Here is a 20306-nt window from a genome sequence, read left to right on the forward strand (position 1 = left end):
GTAGGGTGGTTGGAGACTTACACTTCTTGAAATGTCAGACTATACTTAAGAGTGAAGTGAGTGTGCAGATTCCATAGGCCATTAGAAAGTTCAGAGAATATAATTGTGAGTTCATTTCACCCTCCAGTGAACTTAGGACTGGTCTGAGGAAGACACCACGGGATGAGGGTGACTAACTGTCCTGGTTTGCCTAGGAGATAAGACTTTCAGGGCCCAAACTAGGAAAGCCCTGGGTCAAACAGTAGGTTTGATCAGCCTGCATGGGATACTGGATTCATCAAGTAAGAAGTTGGGACTGCTGTATGCCGGCTTTGGGAGGCTACTTAATGCCTCGGGAGACTACTGTCTCTCAGAGGGGTTAAGACGAGGACAAAGGAGAGCTTCTTGTGGGAACTTTGCCCTTATTTGCTCTTCAGAAAGACAGGGAAGGGCCTCTTCTTTCAGCAACCCTGTAGGCAATAGAAATTATCTATGAACACTGGAAAAAGGAAGCCAAGGATAAAGAAACCCACCATCGTTTTCAGTGCCTTTCTTATCTTGCATCTGCTCCTCATGCCCATGAGTACTTTTTGGAGGACCAGTATTACCCAAGAGTTGATAATTTAAGTACTTTTGAACCTTGATGATCCAAGGGGACAGGGCCCAGGTGTTCCCGAACAAAGATACCTTTGGGCAAGAGGCCCAGAATCCCACCATAAGTGGCCAGCTGCCCCTCTGCCTCTCCCTCTGTTGAGGGCCTTTGATTTCCCTGATGTGGCATTCTGTGCCAGGGGCTGCTTCCCACAGCTGCTCCTCAGAGAGCAACCCTAGTGAGCGTTCTTTTCCTCGTGTTTTCCTTCATAATGAGCCGACCAGTTTGTAAGCCATGGCACAAGTAGTTTTCATTTTCTGACTGATGCTCCAGGAATGTTTTTGAAGCCAGAGCACAGTACTCCCCCAAAGAACTCTGGGATTCTCTGCCTCAGTTGTATTTAGAAAGTGTGTTTGGAAAAGCCCAAGTCCCACAGAAAGGAGTGTTTGTGGAAACCACATGAATCAGATCAGTATGACGTCAAGGGAGGCCTGGAATTGAGAAAGAAAGTAGAGGTGTGGAGTTCTGCTGGGACTGTCATTGCCCCAGAGGTTTTAATGCTTCTGTTCTCCACCCTGAATATAGGAGAGGTTTTCTAAAAGGTCGTGCATATGTGCAGTATAAAAAATCATGCATGGATTTCAATTTTGGGGAATCAAAATAAACTCAGCTTTTCATTCCATTTTCCACAAACTATTTTTTTTTTTTTTAATTTTTGACAGGCAGAGTGGATAGTGAGAGAGACAGAGAGAAAGGTCTTGCTTTTTGCCGTTGGTTCACCCTCCAATGGCCGCCGCGGTAGGCGCGCTGCGGCCGGCGCACCGCGCTGATCCGATGGCAGGAGCCAGGTGCTTATCCTGGTCTCCCATGGGGTGCAGGGCCCAAGCACTTGGGCCATCCTCCACTGCACTCCTGGGCCACAGCAGAGAGCTGGCCTGGAAGAGGGGCAACCGGGACAGAATCCGGTGCCCCGACCGGGACTAGAACCCGGTGTGCCGGCGCCACTAGGCGGAGGATTAGCCTATTGAGCTGCGGCACCGGCCCACAAACTTTTTGAAGTGCCCTCATATATTCTCTTGACTTGGTGCAGCTGTTTGCTTGAAGAGCTACCTCAGTCTGCTGTTTATGCTGGTGGCTAGTAGTCCCCCAGCTCTTCTTGTCTCTTTCACCCCAGCACTAGGCACCAGGGATACAAAGACAAATAAGAGATGTCTATAACTCAAGGCACTTAGTTTTATCAGGGAGAGATAGAAAAGTAAGGCAGCAAGTTAAAAAAAAAAATGAGGTGATAAGAATTCTTTTGCAGGGACCAGTAGGTTAAACCGCCACTTGTGATGCCAGCATCCCGTATCAGGGAGTGCCAGTTCAAGTCCTGGTTGCTCTATCTATGATCCAGATTCCTGCTAATGCTCCTGGGAAGGCAGCAGAAGATGGCCCAAGAGCCGGGGCCCCTGCCACCCATGTGGGAGACCAGAAGAAGCTCCTGGTTCCTGGCTTCAGCCTGGCCCAGACCTAGTCGTTGCAGCCATTTGAGGATTTTTTTTTTAAAAGATTTATTTATTTATTTATTTATTTATTTGAAAGAGTTACAGAGAGAGAGGGACAGAGATCTTCCATCTGCTGGTTCACTCCCCAAATGGCCGCAACAAACCTGGCTGGGCAAGGCTGCAGTCAGGAGCCAGGAGCTTCTTCTGGTCCCACGTGGGTGCAGGGACCCAGGGACTTGGACCATCTTCCCCTAATGCATCTTTCCCAGGTGCACTAGCAGGGAGTGGGATTGGAAGTGAAGTAGCTGGGACTTGAACTGGCACCCGTATGGGATGCTGGCACTGCAGGTGCCAGCTTAACCTGCTGCACCACAGTGCTGGCCCCTAAATCAGTCTTTAAACACAAAATTATTTTACATGTCTACACAGAAGTGGGCCACGAAGTCAGGCTGCTTGAAGAGGCTTGTGAATTGGATCTTAATTGCTAAGAACTCTTTCATTGTTCTCTATGTGTTCCTTTTTCTGTTGTTTCATGATGCATTATCTTTTCATTGCCCACGGAGCTCTCTGGGACTAGTATTGCTGGATTGTTTTTGAAATCTTCTCTCTGTATGCTTCTGTTTCCTCTACAGTGCTTGTTTGGTCTTTCTTATAGGTATTTTCCTTAAAGGATAATCCTCAGCTGCCTGCTCACATTCTACAGTGAGACGCTAAAAAGTTCCATGTCAGCTGCGAGCTTCACTAGTCAGGGTGAACTGACTGGACTGGGTCCTTGGGGAAGCCCTGACATCGGTATTTCTAGCTTCTATCTTGGATGGTTTGATTGCCAAGAAGGCAGTTTTGATTTCCCACTTGTGTCTGGGAACTGAGCTCTTAGAGCCCTGGGCCATCTCAACATTCAGTGTAGAATTTTCAGTTGACCCCCTCTGTTTTGAGTTCAGTACCCTTTTCTTCAGCTGAACCTGGTGTCTTCCAATCCATGGACGCTGTATATAAGAGAGAGTAAGCCTCAAGACTTTACGGAGGTGGGGGATGAGATCAGAGGGGCTGTTTCTAGGCTTTCCATAGTTTTCTTGTTTTTTAAGGCTCTGCCTTTATTCCTCTGTCACCAGTTTCTCTGAGGTCTTTGGGCCTCTGGGATGTAAGTCTGTTTGCCTTTTGGTTGTCCCTACTTTTGGTTTAGGATTCCATAGGGCAGTGAACACTTGGCTTACCTGCTTGTCAGCCTCTGATTCCATTCTTTTTTCCTCAGTTTACATGTAAAAATAATAATAACTTTTCTGTGTCTTAGTGTGGCTTAGGGAGGGAGTAGAACTAAACACAAGAATTCAGTATTTAGTTTTTCAAAATAAAGTAAATCCTCTTTGTAGATCTGAGACTTCTGAGTCTTTTCTTCTCATTTGTATTTGTTTCACTTTATATGAGGGGGTCCTTAAAAAGTTGTTGGAAAATAAATATTGTGACAAAACTAAGCATGTGTTTGCACCTAAATTACTGTATCTTTTAATTCCGTTTTCTATGAACTTTTTGGTGTACCCTTGTATATTTCTCTAACTCTATCTCAACTTCCCTATATTGCCGATTGTTTTGGCATCACTTATGCAAGCTTCAGCCTGTTTCTTCCATTTTTCCCTTGAGTTGGGAGATGTGATTAGTGCTTCTCCTGCAATTCCTTGCAGAGAGATGTAGTGCCATTGAGTTGTTTGTGCAGTCACATTGATTTTAAAACCTGTGTGTGTGACAGTTTCAACTGTAGAGAATTCAACACAAAAGAAGTGGTGCCTGACCTAAGGGATCTATAATTTCATGATCAAAGTATTATTTTACTCTCCTTTCATGAGAATTCCTTATGATTAAGGGATGATATAAATTGTTGATTTTTTTTCTTTTTTGTTGTCTTACTGGCAGTATTCTTTGAGTTCTTTTTTGTCTCTCATGTTCATTCATAGTGTTTCTTCTACTTGTTGTATACCTTCATGAAGCAGAAAATCATTTTCTTAAAAACCACTTTCACTTTTGTAATTAATTCTGCAACCTTTTCAATTCCCTTTTCAAATTCAGGTGCAAAAAATAAAAAGGAGCCTCCTATAGGCCCTTCTTCAGCTGAAATAACAGATGCCTCTTTCTCACTTCTTTGTCAACCTGGAAAGCTTGAGGTCTATTTGAATTACTAATTAAGGCTTTTTCATGCCATTGGCTGTTAAATACAGCTTCTCCTGTATGGAGAATATGTGGAGTATAAGCGGGGTAGATCTTAGGGGAAATGGTGTCAGGTTCAGAGTAAGGTGAAACTGATTTAAAACACTCTGCATCCAAAATGAGATATAATGCAGGCTCCACTGTACTTGGTTTTGTCAGTCTCCTGATGTTTCTTACTCCTTTCTCCATTGCCAGTTGATCCTAGGGGATTTAATATATCAACAAAGTCCCTCCAACGCAGATTTTCTCAACCTCAGCAATGTTGACATTTTGGGCCAGAAGATTCTTGGCTGGGGAGGAGGGGGCTGTCCTGTGCATAGGATATTTAGCAGCATCCCTAACCCCTGTTCAGTAGAGACCCATAGCAAATCCCAAGTTGTGACAATCAAAAATATTTCCAGACATTGCCGGATGTCCCCTGGCAGTGAAAACAGCCTCCAGCAGAGGTACTGCTCTAACTCGAGTCCATGAATGAAAGTAGTTTCTCTTTTCAAAACTCTCCTGACTGTACTTAATCTTTCCTCCCCACTAATTCAGATTCAGTCTTATGCAAAAAAAAGTCCCTGTTGCTTAGCAACTAAGAATGTGGACTTTGGAGTTTAACAGACTTGGGTTTGGATCCTGATTCTGCCATTTACTACTTGTGTGACCATGGATGTAATAGTTAATCTCCTTGAACCGTATTTGCTCATCTTTAGAATTGGTAAATACTAACACGTCTTTCAGAGAGCGACTGTGAGGATTAACTGAGGTGATGTACAGGAAGCCTCTGATACACAGCATGCACTCGTGGAAGATATTAATATGAATATTGTACCTTTGCTTTCCTCTGTTGTTCAGCACCCCCATGTACATACACACATTCACCCCAACTCGTACACTCTCTCATTCTCCTTCTCAGAGAAACCTCAAGGCATCAAAATTTCAGCACTCCAGATTGCTTGGTTAGTTATCAAGCATTTTTAATTCCGGAATAGAAGCTAGAGGCTCCCTGTGTGGAAACAGAACACTCCAGCAGGGTAGAGCAGGCACCATGTGGCTAGAAGTAGTATGTTTGGGAGGGTTGGAAACAAGCTTGAGTTCCAGGCTTCCTGGCCTCCTCATTAAGAAACAAGATTGGATTCCTAGACAGTTGCTTCAGTGGAAAATTTAAAAATTGCATCCCTCTCCTTTTTATATTACTTCCTTCCTGTGGCAAATCCAGTTACACTTGTTACGGATTTTATTCCTTCTCAGGCTCTTAACCTGACTCGTGCAGGTTTTTGTTATCTAGATCATAGATTTGCCAAGGATGAAATGAGAAAAATGGATGCACAGTACTTGGCACAAAGCCACACATACACTAAGTGCTCAGTAAACAAGAACCATCATTATTACTGCTGTTGTGAAAGAAGGTATCTGATCTAGAAGTGTCTTTTGGAGCCTTTTCCTTTTACCATTTTGTATCTGAACGGTACAAAAGTATAGGTGTCTCTGCAGGCTTTACTGCTGTATTTGGGATTCCTAACCAGCCCAGGAAGGGTTTGCCTTTGGGGTCTGAAAGCAGCGTTGTTTCCAGTCTACTCGGTTTTGCAAGGCCAGCTAAGCAGCAGAAATCACTTGGCCAATATAAGAATGATTACAAATGATGATAGATTAAATAATACATGATGGGCAGACAGGAAGTCATTTCAATAAGGAGACAGTGTGGCTCAAATCAAATACTGCTTTCTTGTACCTTGGTCTTTAGTGTATATTTACTGAACCAAATACTTGTGGGTTTGCCCCTTAGGGGTGTGAAGATATTGCTTCATGAGGACAAGGTCCAGCTGAGACTGTCTGTAAAGCCAAGCACTAACCCCATTGGCTTGATCTCCGGGGTGGGGGCGGGGGTGTCTTGCAGGTCATGAAGACGTATCACATGTACAATGCCGACAGCATCAGTGCTCAGAGCAAACTGAAGGAGGCGGAGAAGCAGGAGGAGAAGCAAATTGGTAAATCAGTAAAGCAGGAGGACCGGCAGACCCCACGCTCCCCTGACTCCACTGCCAATGTCCGCATCGAGGAGAAGCATGTCCGGAGGAGCTCTGTGAAGAAGATTGAGAAGATGAAGGAGAAGGCATGTGTGCACGGGCAACTTTGGGGACCGAGGAAGGACATTCTGGAAGGCAGGGCTGATGGGACTCCCCAGAAGGTGCCGTGAAGAGCAGTTTGAACAAAGCTTTGGGTTCTTTTAGTAGCTAGTGACCGAAAGTGGACCCTTACTATCTGCCCTGCAAGGATCCTAGGTATTGGGTGAACAGGGGCACATAGGGTGCATGTTTTTAACCTCAGGCAGGTCATCAGGAAACAGTAGTCACATTTTCCAAAGAGGTAAATATCCTGTTGCTTTGGGGAGTAGGGGAAGACTATAGACTGAGGGCTTGGTTTCAGATGTCAAGTGTTCCGGGACAGAGATAGTAGCACCTCCTTCAGGGTGGTGGTGCAAGGATGGAGAATGGTATTTGAAGATAGAATCAAAGTGGGGCACACATCTGAAGTAGGGAGCCTCATTAACCTTTCCTGAATTGATCTACATTGTGCCCTTGAATCTCATTAAACAGAATTAGAACCCAATTTAAGGCAGACGCGCGTAGGGAGTAGCAGCACAATTGTGGTTCTTGAATGTACTGTACTTTTCATCTTTTAGAGAACAGTCTCCAGTTAAAAAAAAAAAAAAAAGTAAAAAACAACTTTTTCATTTTCAGCGCCAAGCCAAGTACACGGAGAATAAGCTGAAGGCCATTAAAGCCCGGAATGAGTACTTACTGGCTTTGGAAGCCACCAATGCATCTGTCTTCAAGTACTACATCCACGACCTGTCCGACCTTATTGATGTAAGTGCTTAAAGCTGGGGGCCTGAGAGTCCCTTGTCTCCCATTGCAGAATCCTAGTCAGATGTCCCCCGTTGGGTTGTTCAGGCTTCTGGGGCATTCTGAGAACAATTATAAATAGTCACCACAATCCATTAGGGGTTTGCCATGTACTGAGTACTTTATACTCAATATAAAGCAAAGTACTTTATACTTGATCTCGTTCGGTCCTCACCACAATCCTGGGCAGAAGACCTTATTCTCTTACAGGTCAGCACTCAGAGAGGTTAGATGCTGGCCCAGAGTCAGCAAGTAAGTGAAAGAGGCAGGATTGGCCACCAGGTCTGATTACCAAACTCAGGCTCATACCCACTGTGCCCCTTGTCTGCCAGGAAATACTCTCTTAGCTCAGTACTTGTACACAGAAGTGAGTGGCAAGAGCTGAAGAGTTAGAATGCCATACCTCATGTTTCTCAGTATTCTCACAGTGGATTGTCACATCACCCTTATGGATAAGCATTGCTATTTCTAATTTATAGATAAGGAAACCAGGGGTCCAGAGCACTAAGAGACTCCCCTGCTCAGGTTACACTGAGGGGTAACTCAGGGTTACACAGGGGGTCCTGTGAGGAAGGTTTCCAAATGTCCCTGACATCTGGCCCATTCTTGTTGCTATGTAGTACAAAGATGATTAAGAGAAGCACATTAACAGGCACAGGGGTTTTGCATGAGGCAGGCACAAGGAATAAGCTTTTGGTCTTTGACTTTATGGATCAGGCTTGGTTTTTCCTGCTGCTTCCTCTCAAACTTCATAGTGGAGTCTTGTAATCCCTCTCACCACAGACTGCAGACTGGCCCAGCTCCTGAGCCAATCCTAAATCAAGATATGTGAATATACCCTTTCTCCCTTCTCCCTCTTGTGATCAAAGTGAGGAGTCTGGAGCCTAGTCATTTAGCATCAGCCTCCCAACCTCCAGGGCTTCAAGTGTATCCCAGCCAGTGTCCTCCAGAGGCCTGGTTTTGCCTCAGGTGCTCAGTGGCAGCAGCTGAGCTTTGCCAGCCTCAGGCCAGACCACACACTTGCCTGCCTTGGCTTCCCCACTAACACACCTGCCATGCTTCACAGCACCGTGTGGGGTTCTGATCTGAGATTCACTAGCTGGGTCATCTTGGCTCCTCGCTGAGCTGTTCCAGAATTCTGCTGTGTTTCCCAGCCCTCCCACCTCTACAATTCCTCCCATCCCACCCCAAGCCCAGCAGACTAAAAGAACTGGACTAGATCATTGCTGACCTGATGTCAGAGTTCTTTGGGAAACTTTTCTAAGATACAGGTTCCATCTCCTGTCAGCCCGGGGTTTTTGGTTCAGTAGGCTTCAGCCTCTTAATACCCTGGGTGTCATTATCTCACTGGGTAAGTGGAGCCCTGGTCTCTTTTCAGGCACCTCTTTGTCTTCTCCACTTGTTGATGCCAATCTAACACTGTCCTTCAGTGGAGGTCAAAGCCCTAAACAAGATGCTTTCTCTTCCTCAGAGGAGCAGCTCCTCACTGTTGGGACAGAGCTCTGCTCTCAGCATGATGAAGAGAATCAGTTCTTTCTTATGTTCAGTGTCTGCTATTTATGTTGCATTTGATATTAAAAAAAAAAAATCAGACTCTGCAGTCTGCCATACCTCTTCTACCAGTCTGTCCTTTTACCCCCTGTTACCCCCATTTGGCAAACTTTCTCACCTCTTTCACCAATATACTGACCTCAAGGGAAGAGAGGGGCTACTGTTGTATCAGACACAACCTTTACGGTCCTTACACCTTCCATCAGCTGTGAACAAGTGTTTTAAAATCAGCAGAAGAAACAATCTATTGTGTACCTTATTTTTATCACATTTTTTAAAAAGACATCTGTTAAGAGCCTAACTTCAGGACTTGATATCGAGTGTCCCTAAGGAAGAAGCCTGCAGCCTCTTTAATACCCTCAGCACGGCATGGTCCAGGTTACCACGAGCCAGGCCAAGGCGATAGCATCCAGACCGCAGGGGTAATAAACTGCTCTTAAGTCTCTGCTGCTGTGTTTTGGTTATATCTTGTGTTTGTTGCTCATTTTGTTTTTGTTTTTTCTGGAGTGAGGACAGATTAATTAGTCTGTATATAAAAAAGCCGAGAATGCTGTTCTGCTCTATCAATGTCAGTAAATATTTGGGGTATGGCTATGTGTTCAGCATTAGGGGTCCAAATTGAACATAATAGTTTTTGCCTAAGAGATATTCATAGGGTAGGATAGTGTTTTTCAAACCGTGGATCACAAGCAAGTAAGGAAGCCGTGAAATCACTTTAATGGGTCTGACCTGTTTTTTAAATGAGTAGAGAGTACCAATCTCTCCTAGGAAAGAAGGTACCAGGGTACATCACCCAAGAGAGGTTGCATTTTATTTTGTGAAACTTTCATGTTAGATATGTATATGCCTGCTTGTGTGTCCGTGAGTGTGTGTGTGTGTGTGAGAGAGAGAGAGAATATTTCTTACTGTACGTGGAGAGTCAAAAAAGTTTGAGAGCAACTCTAATAAGAACAGAGGAAATGTTGACTTTATGCTAATAGAATTGAAATTAAATTTCCAGCATCTGGGGGGAGAAAAGAACAGAGGAAGGTCGCTAGTGTGCTCTAAACTCCTGGAGAGCAGAAACCAAGGTTTACTTTGTCTTAGCAGAATCCAGTGCTTAATATATAACCAAGCACATCATATGTTCACTGAAGGCAGAACAGCATAGAGGTGGTCGTTCCCTGAGCCACGATTTTTTTTTTTTTCGTTTTGTGCTTTTTAATAGTGTTTTGGTTTATAGTAACTTAAGTGTTACAGTTTCAAGAATTTTGACAGATTTTTACTGCCTGTAACTTACATCTCTGCCGAGATATAGAGGAAAGATACAAGTGTATTTCCATCACTTCAGAAAGTTCCTCTTATCTCACTTGTCAGTCCCCCACCCCAAGACGCCCTGTTTAGTTTTTGTTAATTTCACCTATGGTAGATCCTCACAAAGAGTCCATGCTTTTTTGGTGTCTGGTTTCTTCTGCCCAACATGATGTTTTTGAACTCCATCCATGTTGTTTGCACGTAGCAGTGGTTTCTTCCTTTTTCTTGCTCGTCTATGTCATGAGAGGAGCCAAAAGAGCACTTGGTGATAAATCCACAGTTAGAACAGGCATGGGGCCAGCGCTGTGGCATAGCGGGTAAAGTCAACGCCTATGGTGCTGACATCCCCTATAAGCACTGGTTCAAGTCCCGGCTGCTCCACTTCCAATCTAGCTCTCTGCTGTGGCCTGGGAAAGCAGTGGAAGAAGGCCCACTCCTTGGGCCCCTGCACCCGCTTGGGAGACCTGGAAGAAGCTCCTGGCCCCTGACTTCTGATCAGCTCAACTCTGGCCATTGTAGCCATCTGGGGAGTGAACCAGTGGAAGTAAGCTTGCTCGCTCTCTCTCTCTCTCTCTCTCTCTGCCTCTCTGTAGCTCTGCCTTTCAAATACATAAATAAATCTTTGAAAAAAGAAGAGGAAGAGGCATGAGCAAGGGGCTTGCGTGTATTAGCATCCTGATCCTGACAGGATCCGAACTTGCTTTAAGGCCAGAATGAATCTTGTTCCAGTTCATTGCCATCTGTGTTGTATACACCATCCTGCCTTCTTCCTAGAGGTGTTGAAGCTCAATGTGTGCTTACAGCCCAGAGGATAAGTGAAAAGAAGTTATTTTTTGTCAATGCCATTATATTGACACAGACTAGCCCCTGACTTCTTTTTTAGTGTAGTTTAAGATTTAAAGTCAGGCATCTGACACACTCCAGGAAAACCTTGACTTCAGGCCAAAAAGACATTCTGAGCTCACTTGATAATGTCTAAGCAATGTAGGCTTGCAGGGAATAATTTTCCTCCCCTGTACTCCTGTGGCTGTCTCTCCCAGAAGCAGATGGATGGATGAAGAACATGCATGGTCCTCATCCATAGCTGGAATGTTGTGCTATCTATGCACATAGAGTTTGTGACACCATGTGCACCGAGTCGGACCTCAGGAAACTCAGCTTTCCCAGTAGGAAATTTTATTAAGGGCAATTATTCTTCTCCACGTGAACTTGAAGTGGGTGTTAGAAAACACCCATTTTTCTTCTCTAGGGCTTCTCCAGAGTCTATGAGTAAGGATACCAGCCAATAAAGGGTTAATGCACTATTAGCTCAAGTCATCACACATCTGAATGGGCTGTCATTAAATTCTTATAAAAATTTGATTTCCCTTGAGATGGTTTTCATCAAACATTTATATAACCCAGAAGTGGTCAGGGGAGCCCAGCATGGCCACAGAACTCATCAGAAGCCATGGAAAGCAAAATGATGTGCTGCCTTTACTCACTGGGATTATCCTGGGAATAGGGTGAAATAGTCAAATCTCATTTACCTAACCTTGCCAAATAGTACCTCCTTTCTAAAGCTTCAGTGTCTGACTGTTGCCCCTATAACTGTGTAAATAGCCAAACTTCTGGAAATACCATTCTGAATCTCCCTGGCTGGCTGGAGTATGGAGAAGACGGGGCTCACTGTGGGTCAGAATCCTGCTCGTTGGTACAGGGAGGCTTCAGCACAAACTCGTAAATTGAGGCAATGCTCCAGCCCAGGAAAGCTCCCTACTTTCCTTTGGCCATCACCAAAACAAGAGGCTTTGGTGTCGGCATCTACCGTCTTGTTTAGGTCAGTATTCAGCTGAAGTGGGTTATTTCCTGACAGGCTGGAATCTGTACTCATGGCATCTGTCAATCAACTGAGGTATATTAAGTACCTACTATGAATCAGGCCTATTGGTGAGGAATATAAAGGAGGACTGGGGAAGGGGGGCCACCGGTGCTGTGGCATAGTAGATTAAGCATCTGCCTCTGGCACCAGCATCCCATATGGGCACCAGTTTGAGTCCCAGCTGCTCCATTTCCCATCCAGCTCCCTGCTGATGGCTGGGAAAGCAGTAGAAGATGGCCCAAGTGCTTGGGCCCCTGTACCTGCCTGGGAAACCTGGAAGAAGCTCCTGGCTCCTGGCTTCAGAATGGCACAACTCTGACCATTGCAGTCATCTAGGGAGTGAACTAACGGATGGAAGACCTCTCTCTCTGTATCTCCCTTTCTCTGCAACTCAGCCTCTCAAGTAAATAATAAATACATCTTAAAAAAAAAAAAAAGGGATAAAGGGGCCAACTTTGTGGTGCAGTGAGTTGAGCTGCCACTTGGGACCTCTGCATCACATATTGGAATGCCAGTTTGAGTCCTGGCTACCTACCTCCTGGCTAGCTCCCTGCTAATGTACCTGGGAAGCAGTATATGCTGGCCCACATGCTTGGGTTCCTGCCACCCACTTGGGAGACCCAGATGAGATTCACGGCCCCTTGTTTCAGCTTGGCCCAGCCCTGACTGTTGTGGCCATTTGAGGAGTGAACCAGTAGATGGAAGATTTCTCTCTCTCTCTCTCTGTCCCTCTGCCTTTCAAATAAGTAAATAAATCTTTTAAAAAGAAGAAGGGTAAGAGACTGGTCAAGCCATCAAGAAGCTCACTCTGTCATTGGGGTGAGACAAAATGGCTAGTCACAAGTGGCAGGAGCCTGTTCTGTGTCACATGAAGGCTGCAGATTAATGTTCTGAGCAGAAGCCAGGGTCAGTGTTGGCCAGGGTTGCAGGGATGGCTGGTTTCCCAGAGGCTGAAAATTTGATTTAGATCTTGAAGATTTGCCCAATTCCAATAGGTGAGGAGTGGGAAACATTTCAGAGAGAGAAAATGCTGGGGGTTGAAGGGCAAAGATTAGTGGATTGGGGGGTATTGATGATTGATGTTCATTAAGAGTGTGTCTACATATGTAAATGTATTGCCTGCCATCGGTCTCATGACAGTCTGTGAGGCTAGTGTTATCCATAGTTGAGACTCAGAGGGATTAACTAGCTTGCTTATGGTCATACAACGGACTTTGAGACCAGTGCTTTTCCAGCACTCCTCAATGGAGAATATGTCATTGGATTAGAGTGGAGGGATCTGAGGAAGCAAGCAGAGGGAGATGATGTTGGATGGGCAGATGGAAGCCAGCTTACAACTTGATCTGGCTGTTTGACCTGCTCAAGTTATTTAACTTCACTGAGCCTAGTCTGGGAAATTCAGATAATACTGGCCTCATTTTGGGGTTATGAAGACTAAAATGTAGACTGTGTATAAAGGACCTATACACTGTCTATCAAACAGTAGGCACACTTAGTGAATAGAAGCAGTTTTTAGTTTTTATTTCCAAACCGAGGAAGGTAAAGCTTACATTAGGAAAAAATGAGAAGTATTTTAGGCTCTTTAATAATTGCGTGGCATAATAAACATCACATTTTAGGACACTGAAGCAGACGGTGCTGGTATAAAATGAAAAAGGTATGAACTAGGATAGAGGTCATGGGAACGGAGAGGAAGAGGGAATTACCAAAGCTTTGTAAGCATTTCTGAAGGACACCCTGGCTCTTCCTAATCTACCCTGCTCCCCTACACACACTGAGCAGCACCACTTGTGTTCATAGACTTAAGAGCATAGAGCTCACCATCAGAGTCTACAGAACTATCCAGGAAGGCTGATGGGTTCAAGGGCCTCTCGCCTAGACCAGCAGCATCTCCCAGTGGAGGAGGGGCCCTGCACGTGCAGCCTCTCAATCAGCCACTTTTATCTGGCTTCCGTTGGCTCTTCCCTCCCGACTGAATGTGATGTCTCTCCATCCTCTGCCTCCAGTGAAGCTGTAACTGCTGTTCTGCTGCTGCAGCCAGGCACCTGCCAGGGCCTCTTGGCACTAAATTCACAGCCCAGCCCGACAGGTGCTCATCGCTGAGCTTGTCAGATGCTGGAAAGGAGGAGGTGTGTCATTCACATGCCTTTTCTTCCCCAGCAGTGCTGCTCCCAGTGTGATCACAATGAGAGGGAAAGGCTGGGAGGAACATTAATTTGATGCTTGCTTATGTGGTGAAGTGACAGTCTGGCAGATGGCCTTTATCTATCCATGGCTTCTTCTCTGATTCCTTTTTGCAAGTTTTAGACCTCAGAGCTGCTTAAGCAATAAAGAGAATAATGATTGGCCAAGGAATTTGGGTTTTTGGGCCCTTTTGCGGTGGTGGGGAATATTGTCATAGAGTTACAGAATGTCATTGCTGAAAAGAGCCTCGGGAATTACATTTAGTGCAAGGGTTCTCAGACTTTCTCTAGCAGAATAATCTTTTCTTCAAACCAGACTTCTGTATTCTATATATAGAATCCCAGTATATTAAATAGGAAAATGGCAGAGCTGGCTTGGTTGAAGGAGGGGTAGGAGGCTCCAAGTCCTTTTAGGCCTTTCTCAAGGACAACTTGAGCACTGGCACAGAACCCTGGGGCTCTAGTCTACAGTATGAAAACCATGGCTTGGTCAGATTTGTTCATCTTGCAGTCTAGGAAACAGGTTCAGGGATGAGGGGATAGGGAATAGTTTACCAAGGCTGCTTGCCTCTCTGCCTCCAATGATTTAAAAAAAAAAAAAAATACAATTGGCCTCTTTCACACAATTTTCTTTTTTGCCTTAGAAAATCAGAACCCTTGGGTGGGCATTTGGGCTGACAGTTAAGACCCCAGCTGGGATATCTGTGTCCTACATCAGTACACCTAGGTTTGATGCCCAACTCCAGCTCCCGACTCCACCTTCCTGCCAGTGTAGGCCCCAGGAGGCAACAGTGACAGCTCAGTGATTGGGCTCCTGCCACCTATGTGGGAGGCCTGGATTGAGTTCCTGGCTCTCAGCTTTGGCCTGGCCCATTCCCAGCCATTGTGGGCACTGGGAAGTAATCCAGTGATGGGAGTTCAGTTGTCTTCCCCACTGCCCTCCAAATAAATACACTGTGTGTGTGTGTGTGTGTTTAAGAAAGAAAATCGGACTTTGACTTAATGTTTAGAACTTTTTAGTCTTTAAGTGCTATTCCTGAAGTGCAGGGCCTCAGAACAGAAATCCTGGTCTGTAGCTGAGGCCTGTCCTAGAACACTGAGAGGTGGTGGGAGGTCCTGTGGAGTCAGCTCCCCGTTCCCTTCCTCTCTCACCTGGAGTTAACTGCTGTTGCAACACTGCAGACTCGAAACCTGAGTGGAGTGGTTTGGCTTAGTTGGTAGATAGTGACTTAACCGCTGCAGTCCTCAGGAAATGGCAGGCTTTGTTTTTATTGTTGAGTTTTGTCTTAACAGCATCCCCAAGGTTAACCTAAAAATAGAAGAGGACTTTCTTCTCCGTTCCTCTCGTGTTTATGGAAGAGTACTACACAGTGTTTGATTAAATGATGCATCCTTATGGGTCCTCTTCCATCTCACCACCTCCCCGTCCTCGAGGGTGTGTTTAACCATTGAGAGTCAACAGCTGAGAGATCTTACCCAGCTCTCAGAAGCCACAATGTCAGCCTTCCTCTCACTGTACGGCCAGTCGCACTGTTGTAATCAGATGTGCCGTGGGGATCACGCCCCCTTTCTGCCAAGCCTTGGGACTGTTCCCGGTGTGCTCATGTGCCTTCTCCTTCCACAGCAGTGTTGTGACCTAGGCTACCATGCTAGCCTGAACCGGGCTCTGCGCACCTTCCTTTCTGCCGAGTTAAATCTGGAGCAGTCGAAGCACGAGGGTCTGGACGCCATCGAGAATGCAGTAGAAAACCTGGATGCCACAAGTGACAAGCAGCGCCTCATGGAGATGTACAACAATGTCTTCTGTCCCCCCATGAAGTTTGAGTTCCAGCCCCACATGGGGGACATGGTGAGGCCCTCTCCCCTCCTCACACCTGCCCTTAAGCTTGAGCATACTTCTGTCTAGAGTCAGTCATGAGGGGGCCATGCTATTCTGGGGGTAGAGAGGCCCTGGACCGGCTTCCTCTCAGAGGGGTGAGGCATATTCCATTCATGCAACTACTGTCCACTAGGTTTGGCTGTAGGCAGTGGGGATTAGAACCCTCAGGAAGAGTACAGTCTATTGAATGAGAGAGCCGAGGCTGGGAAAGATTTAGAAATATGCTCTGGAAGGGCCCCCAGGATCAAAAAGGGTTTAAAAAAATTTAATTTAAAAAAAAAAAAAAAAACAGTATCAAAAAGGCAAAAAAAAAAAAAAAAAAAAAAAACAGTAAGTGTATTGTATGAACTACTAATAGTAAAAGGGAAGTGGAAAAGGAGGAGCTCCCAGGGGTGAGGATGGAAGAGGGGGAGAGCATAGGTGAGGCCAGGCCCTGGAGAGCTCTGTGGGGAGGGAGGGCTGAACGGGGGGATGATGTGATTTTCTGTCATTTGGCCGAGTTCTGAAGGATCTTATTCCCTGGATTTAGGAGACTGTGATAAAGGGTATGGTTTTGCTTAGATATTGAACAAAAAAGAATAGGTACCTCCTGAAAAGACGAGGCCCGTGCTGGTTGCTCAGGCAGGAGGGCATGAACACAGGGGCATGTTTCAGACCCTTAACCTCCAGCGACCAGAACAAGAAAGGCCTAAATGAACTAACGTGAGAGAAAAGGGAAGCCTCTTGGTTTTCATTCCTCTGAATCTGTTGGTTCTGCTTCTGGTAGTTGAGGGTATAAATAAGAGTGAACCTCATTTTCTGTGGGTAAGAGCCAACATTTCACCTACAGGTTATATCAGAAGGAGAATAGATAGGCCTGTGTGATAGAGAACATCAGGATGGACCTTCAGGCATGGATGGATTTAGGAGCAGGAATTCTACCACTACTCAGGTTTTGTCCCTCTGTGTGTCAGCTCTATTTCATAAACTGTAGCTCTGTTTTATCTAGTCCCTTATCCACTGGGGGCAAGGTGTCTACATTTTCAGCCTCAACTCCTTGTAGACTGAAGTCCAGTGGAAGGCATATGTGCCTTCCTCCCCAGGGCTCCCACGGAAGTCTCAGTTGTATCTGGTTTTGCTTATTCCTGAGCCAGTCACTGGGGCTAAGTGTCTTCAGTTCGGTGATTGCTGTATGGCTGGGTCACATTCTCCAAAACAGAGCAAGTGGCCTGAGCTGTGGAGTGGGAGATTCCCTCCCCCAGGGCGGTCATTCCAAATTACTAAGAGGAGTCTGTGCTAGGAGACCAGAGACCAGAATGGTCCTCCCTGCAGGTTGACATCCAGACTTTAGAAAATTGTGCTCCAGAGTGGCAATGCACCCAATGTAACCAGAGGATTTGTCGTCATTAATAGGCCACTGTGGAGCCTGGCACATTTCTATCCTAAAGACAAAAACGTGGAGATGATTTCTTTCCTTTCATTCTTGGAGAAAACCAAGCCATTTACAGTTAGCTTCCATTGCTGTGGCTTAGGAAATGTCAGTGTCTGAACAGATGGGCAAGTGAGATGGCAGCATGTGCAATTAGAATTGGGGGAGGGGTGTCACCAAGCCCCAGGAAGCCCCATTCTTCACCTGCCCTGGCTGCTGGTCAGATTTGCCTTCCAAACCCCTCTCCAGCTGCCACTGAGATTCCTTCCCAAGAATCAGTGGAACTTGGAGACCAAGCGCAGTGATAGATTTTCTGGTGTTGACTGAGTTGTCTTGTGAGCCAAACAGCTTGTCTCCATAAAGGGGGAATCCAGATGCTGGGTACTCAGGCCCCCTCCTAACCCTGTCAGAGCTTTATTTCCATACTCCAGAGCACAGCTGGAATATATTACCTTGCACCCTGGTAGAGGACCACTGCCAAAGCATGCATCAGTGGCTCTGCTGCTTCTTAAAGGGGCAGGCTTCACAGCAGTTTTCCCTCCATGATTCCTCCCTGCTGGGTCTGAGTTACTTTGAAGATTAGTAGTTCATTCTTCTGCCTGGACCCTCCCTTTGTGTGATATATAGCTGATCAGTCAATGAACCCGGGAGAGGCCAGGGCCACGCCTAGAGCTTGCAAAGGTTCCACATTCCAGCCTAGCCTTCATAGGAGTGGAAAGTGAGAGGGCACGTCCCTGTGCCAGTCTGTCCCCATCAGTGTGGCTTGGTGGTAGACTGCTGAAGCAACAGGAGGGAGCTGCCTGGAAGTCCTTGAAGTAGCGCCAGAATACGGGTGGCATTTTGACTGGAAGCTCTGAAATTGGCCAAGACCCCATACCGACTTGTGTTCTGGGGCACTCAGCAATGAACTGGTGCCAAGCACTCTAGATCTACTGAGAGGTCCTTGGCTCTACGCTTGCTGCTCCCAGAGGGTTATGGGACTCTGAATGCCTAACTGATGATATCAGGCAGCCAGAAAGTTTCACTTTTGGCACTACACTATTCTGGCCACCAAGCTTTCTTCATTATGTCTGTTATCCAATAGCCAGAGTGAAGTCAGCTCTCTAGATCTGAGAGCTGGCTTGGGCCAGTCTTTTAACTGGAGGGGGAGGTCATTTGGGAGTTTAAAAGCCAATGGAGGAAAAGGTCGAGTCCTAGCCCTCTCCATTTGAAGAGAGTTTTTGTCTTTTGAGCAGAGAATGGGCTATGGGCATGTGAATGTACCCACTTGTTGCTGGTAAGGAAGAAGGCCGGTTCTATGCAGATCTCTTTCTACAAACAAGAGGCCAGGGGACACATGGCAGCAAGGCGACAGGAACTGCCTCCACATGGGTCTTGCCTCCCAACTCTCCCAGCCTTCTGCTCTTCATCTGTCACGCTGGGGACTGTGGGTAACCTGGTGCCCAAGCCACACCCCCATCAGGAGACAGCAGTTCAGTCTTCCCTTCACACAGGGGAAAGCTAATTGGCAGTAATCCTTGGGGGAAGGAGCCTCTCCCACAGGGATATAGCGAAGACCTGGGGTGAAATGGTAACTGTGGAAAATGCCAACCACCCCCAGATTCCATGCCCTCTGGGCCCCCTAGTACAGCCCACAAACTTGTTCCTCCCTTCACACTCTTTCTTTGAGTCATAGCTCTCACGCATGGCCTGGATTGTTAAACATATGCTGGCTGCCAACAGTGGCAAGTTAGCCTCCTGACCCACTTTTCTCCTGCTTTCACTCTGGTGTGCAAAGTGGGGTGAGGGAAGGCCCAGAGAGGTGGCCACTTGAACCCATAGCAGGAAGTCCTCTCTGTGCCAAAGCATTGTGTTTGTGGAGCTAGGGCTGCCAAGGTACTTTTCTCCAGCCGCCTCAGCCTTCCACAGGGCTGCAGACCCTGCGTAGATCTGTGCCAGTTGCCAGCCTAGAGATGGGCTCCAAGGAGAGAGATCTCATCTCTCTAAGCAGATCCCCCTCCTCATTCCTTTCGTGTGCTGTTTGGTCCTGGAAGAGGTCCATGCACGTTGGCTTTGGATTTTGTTTCAACTGTGAGCCTTACAACTTGACTATGAGTCGTTTTGTTAGCAGTAATGGGAACTCTGGAACCACCAGGAGAACTGTGTCCTCCTCCTGACCCAGTGTTGCTTTCTTCTGGCAGGCCTCCCAGCTCTGTGCCCAGCAGCCTGTCCAGAGCGAGCTGGTCCAGAGGTGCCAGCAGCTGCAGTCTCGCTTATCCACTCTGAAGATTGAGAACGAAGAGGTGAGTTTCCCGCCCACGAGGGTCAAGCCCAGCCCCTGCATTTTCCTCCTGCACCTCTTGCTGCTGCCCATCTGGGAGCAGGTGGAAGCAGCACGCAGAGAACGTCCGGGCTGCTACTAACATGTCCTAGCCAAATGTGGGCTTGGACTTTCCCCCTCAGCTACATCCTGCCCTTGAACTCCAGGAAGTTGCTCTTGCATTGCCAAAGGTTGTGCTCTATTTTGAGCTTTTACAAAATGCTCCCCCCCCCCCCCTACAATTTAATCAAAATGGCACTTGGCAGCTGTGTGAACAATATTGTGTCTCTGAAACCACCCCCTCATGCCTGGTTTTTTCCAGCATTTTCAAACAAACAGAAGCCTTTGACTTTGACACTTCAAACATCCCCATCCTCTTAGGAAAGGGTGACTGTGTTCTGGCCTCAGTGTATTTGCTTTCAACAACCAGTTCAAAAGGGCAGTATGATTGATGATCTGGCTTTCGAGTGAGCTCAGATGGGTTCTTACCTTGCATCTTAGCGAGTCTTACTTTTCCCAAGAAGATCAGGAAGGACTGAGGGTCACTCAACATGCAAATAGGGAAAGAAGTTCATCGACTTGTTCAAGGTTAAGAAACAGAACCTGGGGAATTGCAGGTCTAGGCCCAGCGCACATTGTTAGCTTGTTCTTTGTACAATGGGACTGGTTTGGAGTTATTTCATT

At 46.3% G+C, this 20306-nt stretch overlaps 1 protein-coding gene across 7 annotated transcripts in view; it reads left to right on the top strand.

The window, feature by feature from the left end:
• Positions 1-20306, top strand: part of SRGAP2 (SLIT-ROBO Rho GTPase activating protein 2) — a 279652-nt gene that overhangs the window by 196323 nt on the left and 63023 nt on the right. For 5 of the 7 annotated variants that reach the window (XM_062210229.1, XM_062210231.1, XM_062210234.1 and 2 more), the window contains exons 6-9: positions 6140-6355; positions 6984-7112; positions 15661-15885; positions 19504-19605. In XM_062210229.1, the coding sequence (XP_062066213.1) occupies positions 6140-6355; positions 6984-7112; positions 15661-15885; positions 19504-19605 (672 nt within the window). The remainder of the gene's footprint in view (positions 1-6139; positions 6356-6983; positions 7113-15660; positions 15886-19503; positions 19606-20306) is intronic. The other 2 variants (XM_062210230.1, XM_062210233.1) reach the window with 1 other exon arrangement.

Source organism: Lepus europaeus, chromosome 14, assembly GCF_033115175.1.
Source record: "Lepus europaeus isolate LE1 chromosome 14, mLepTim1.pri, whole genome shotgun sequence".
Lineage (NCBI taxonomy): Eukaryota > Metazoa > Chordata > Mammalia > Lagomorpha > Leporidae > Lepus > Lepus europaeus.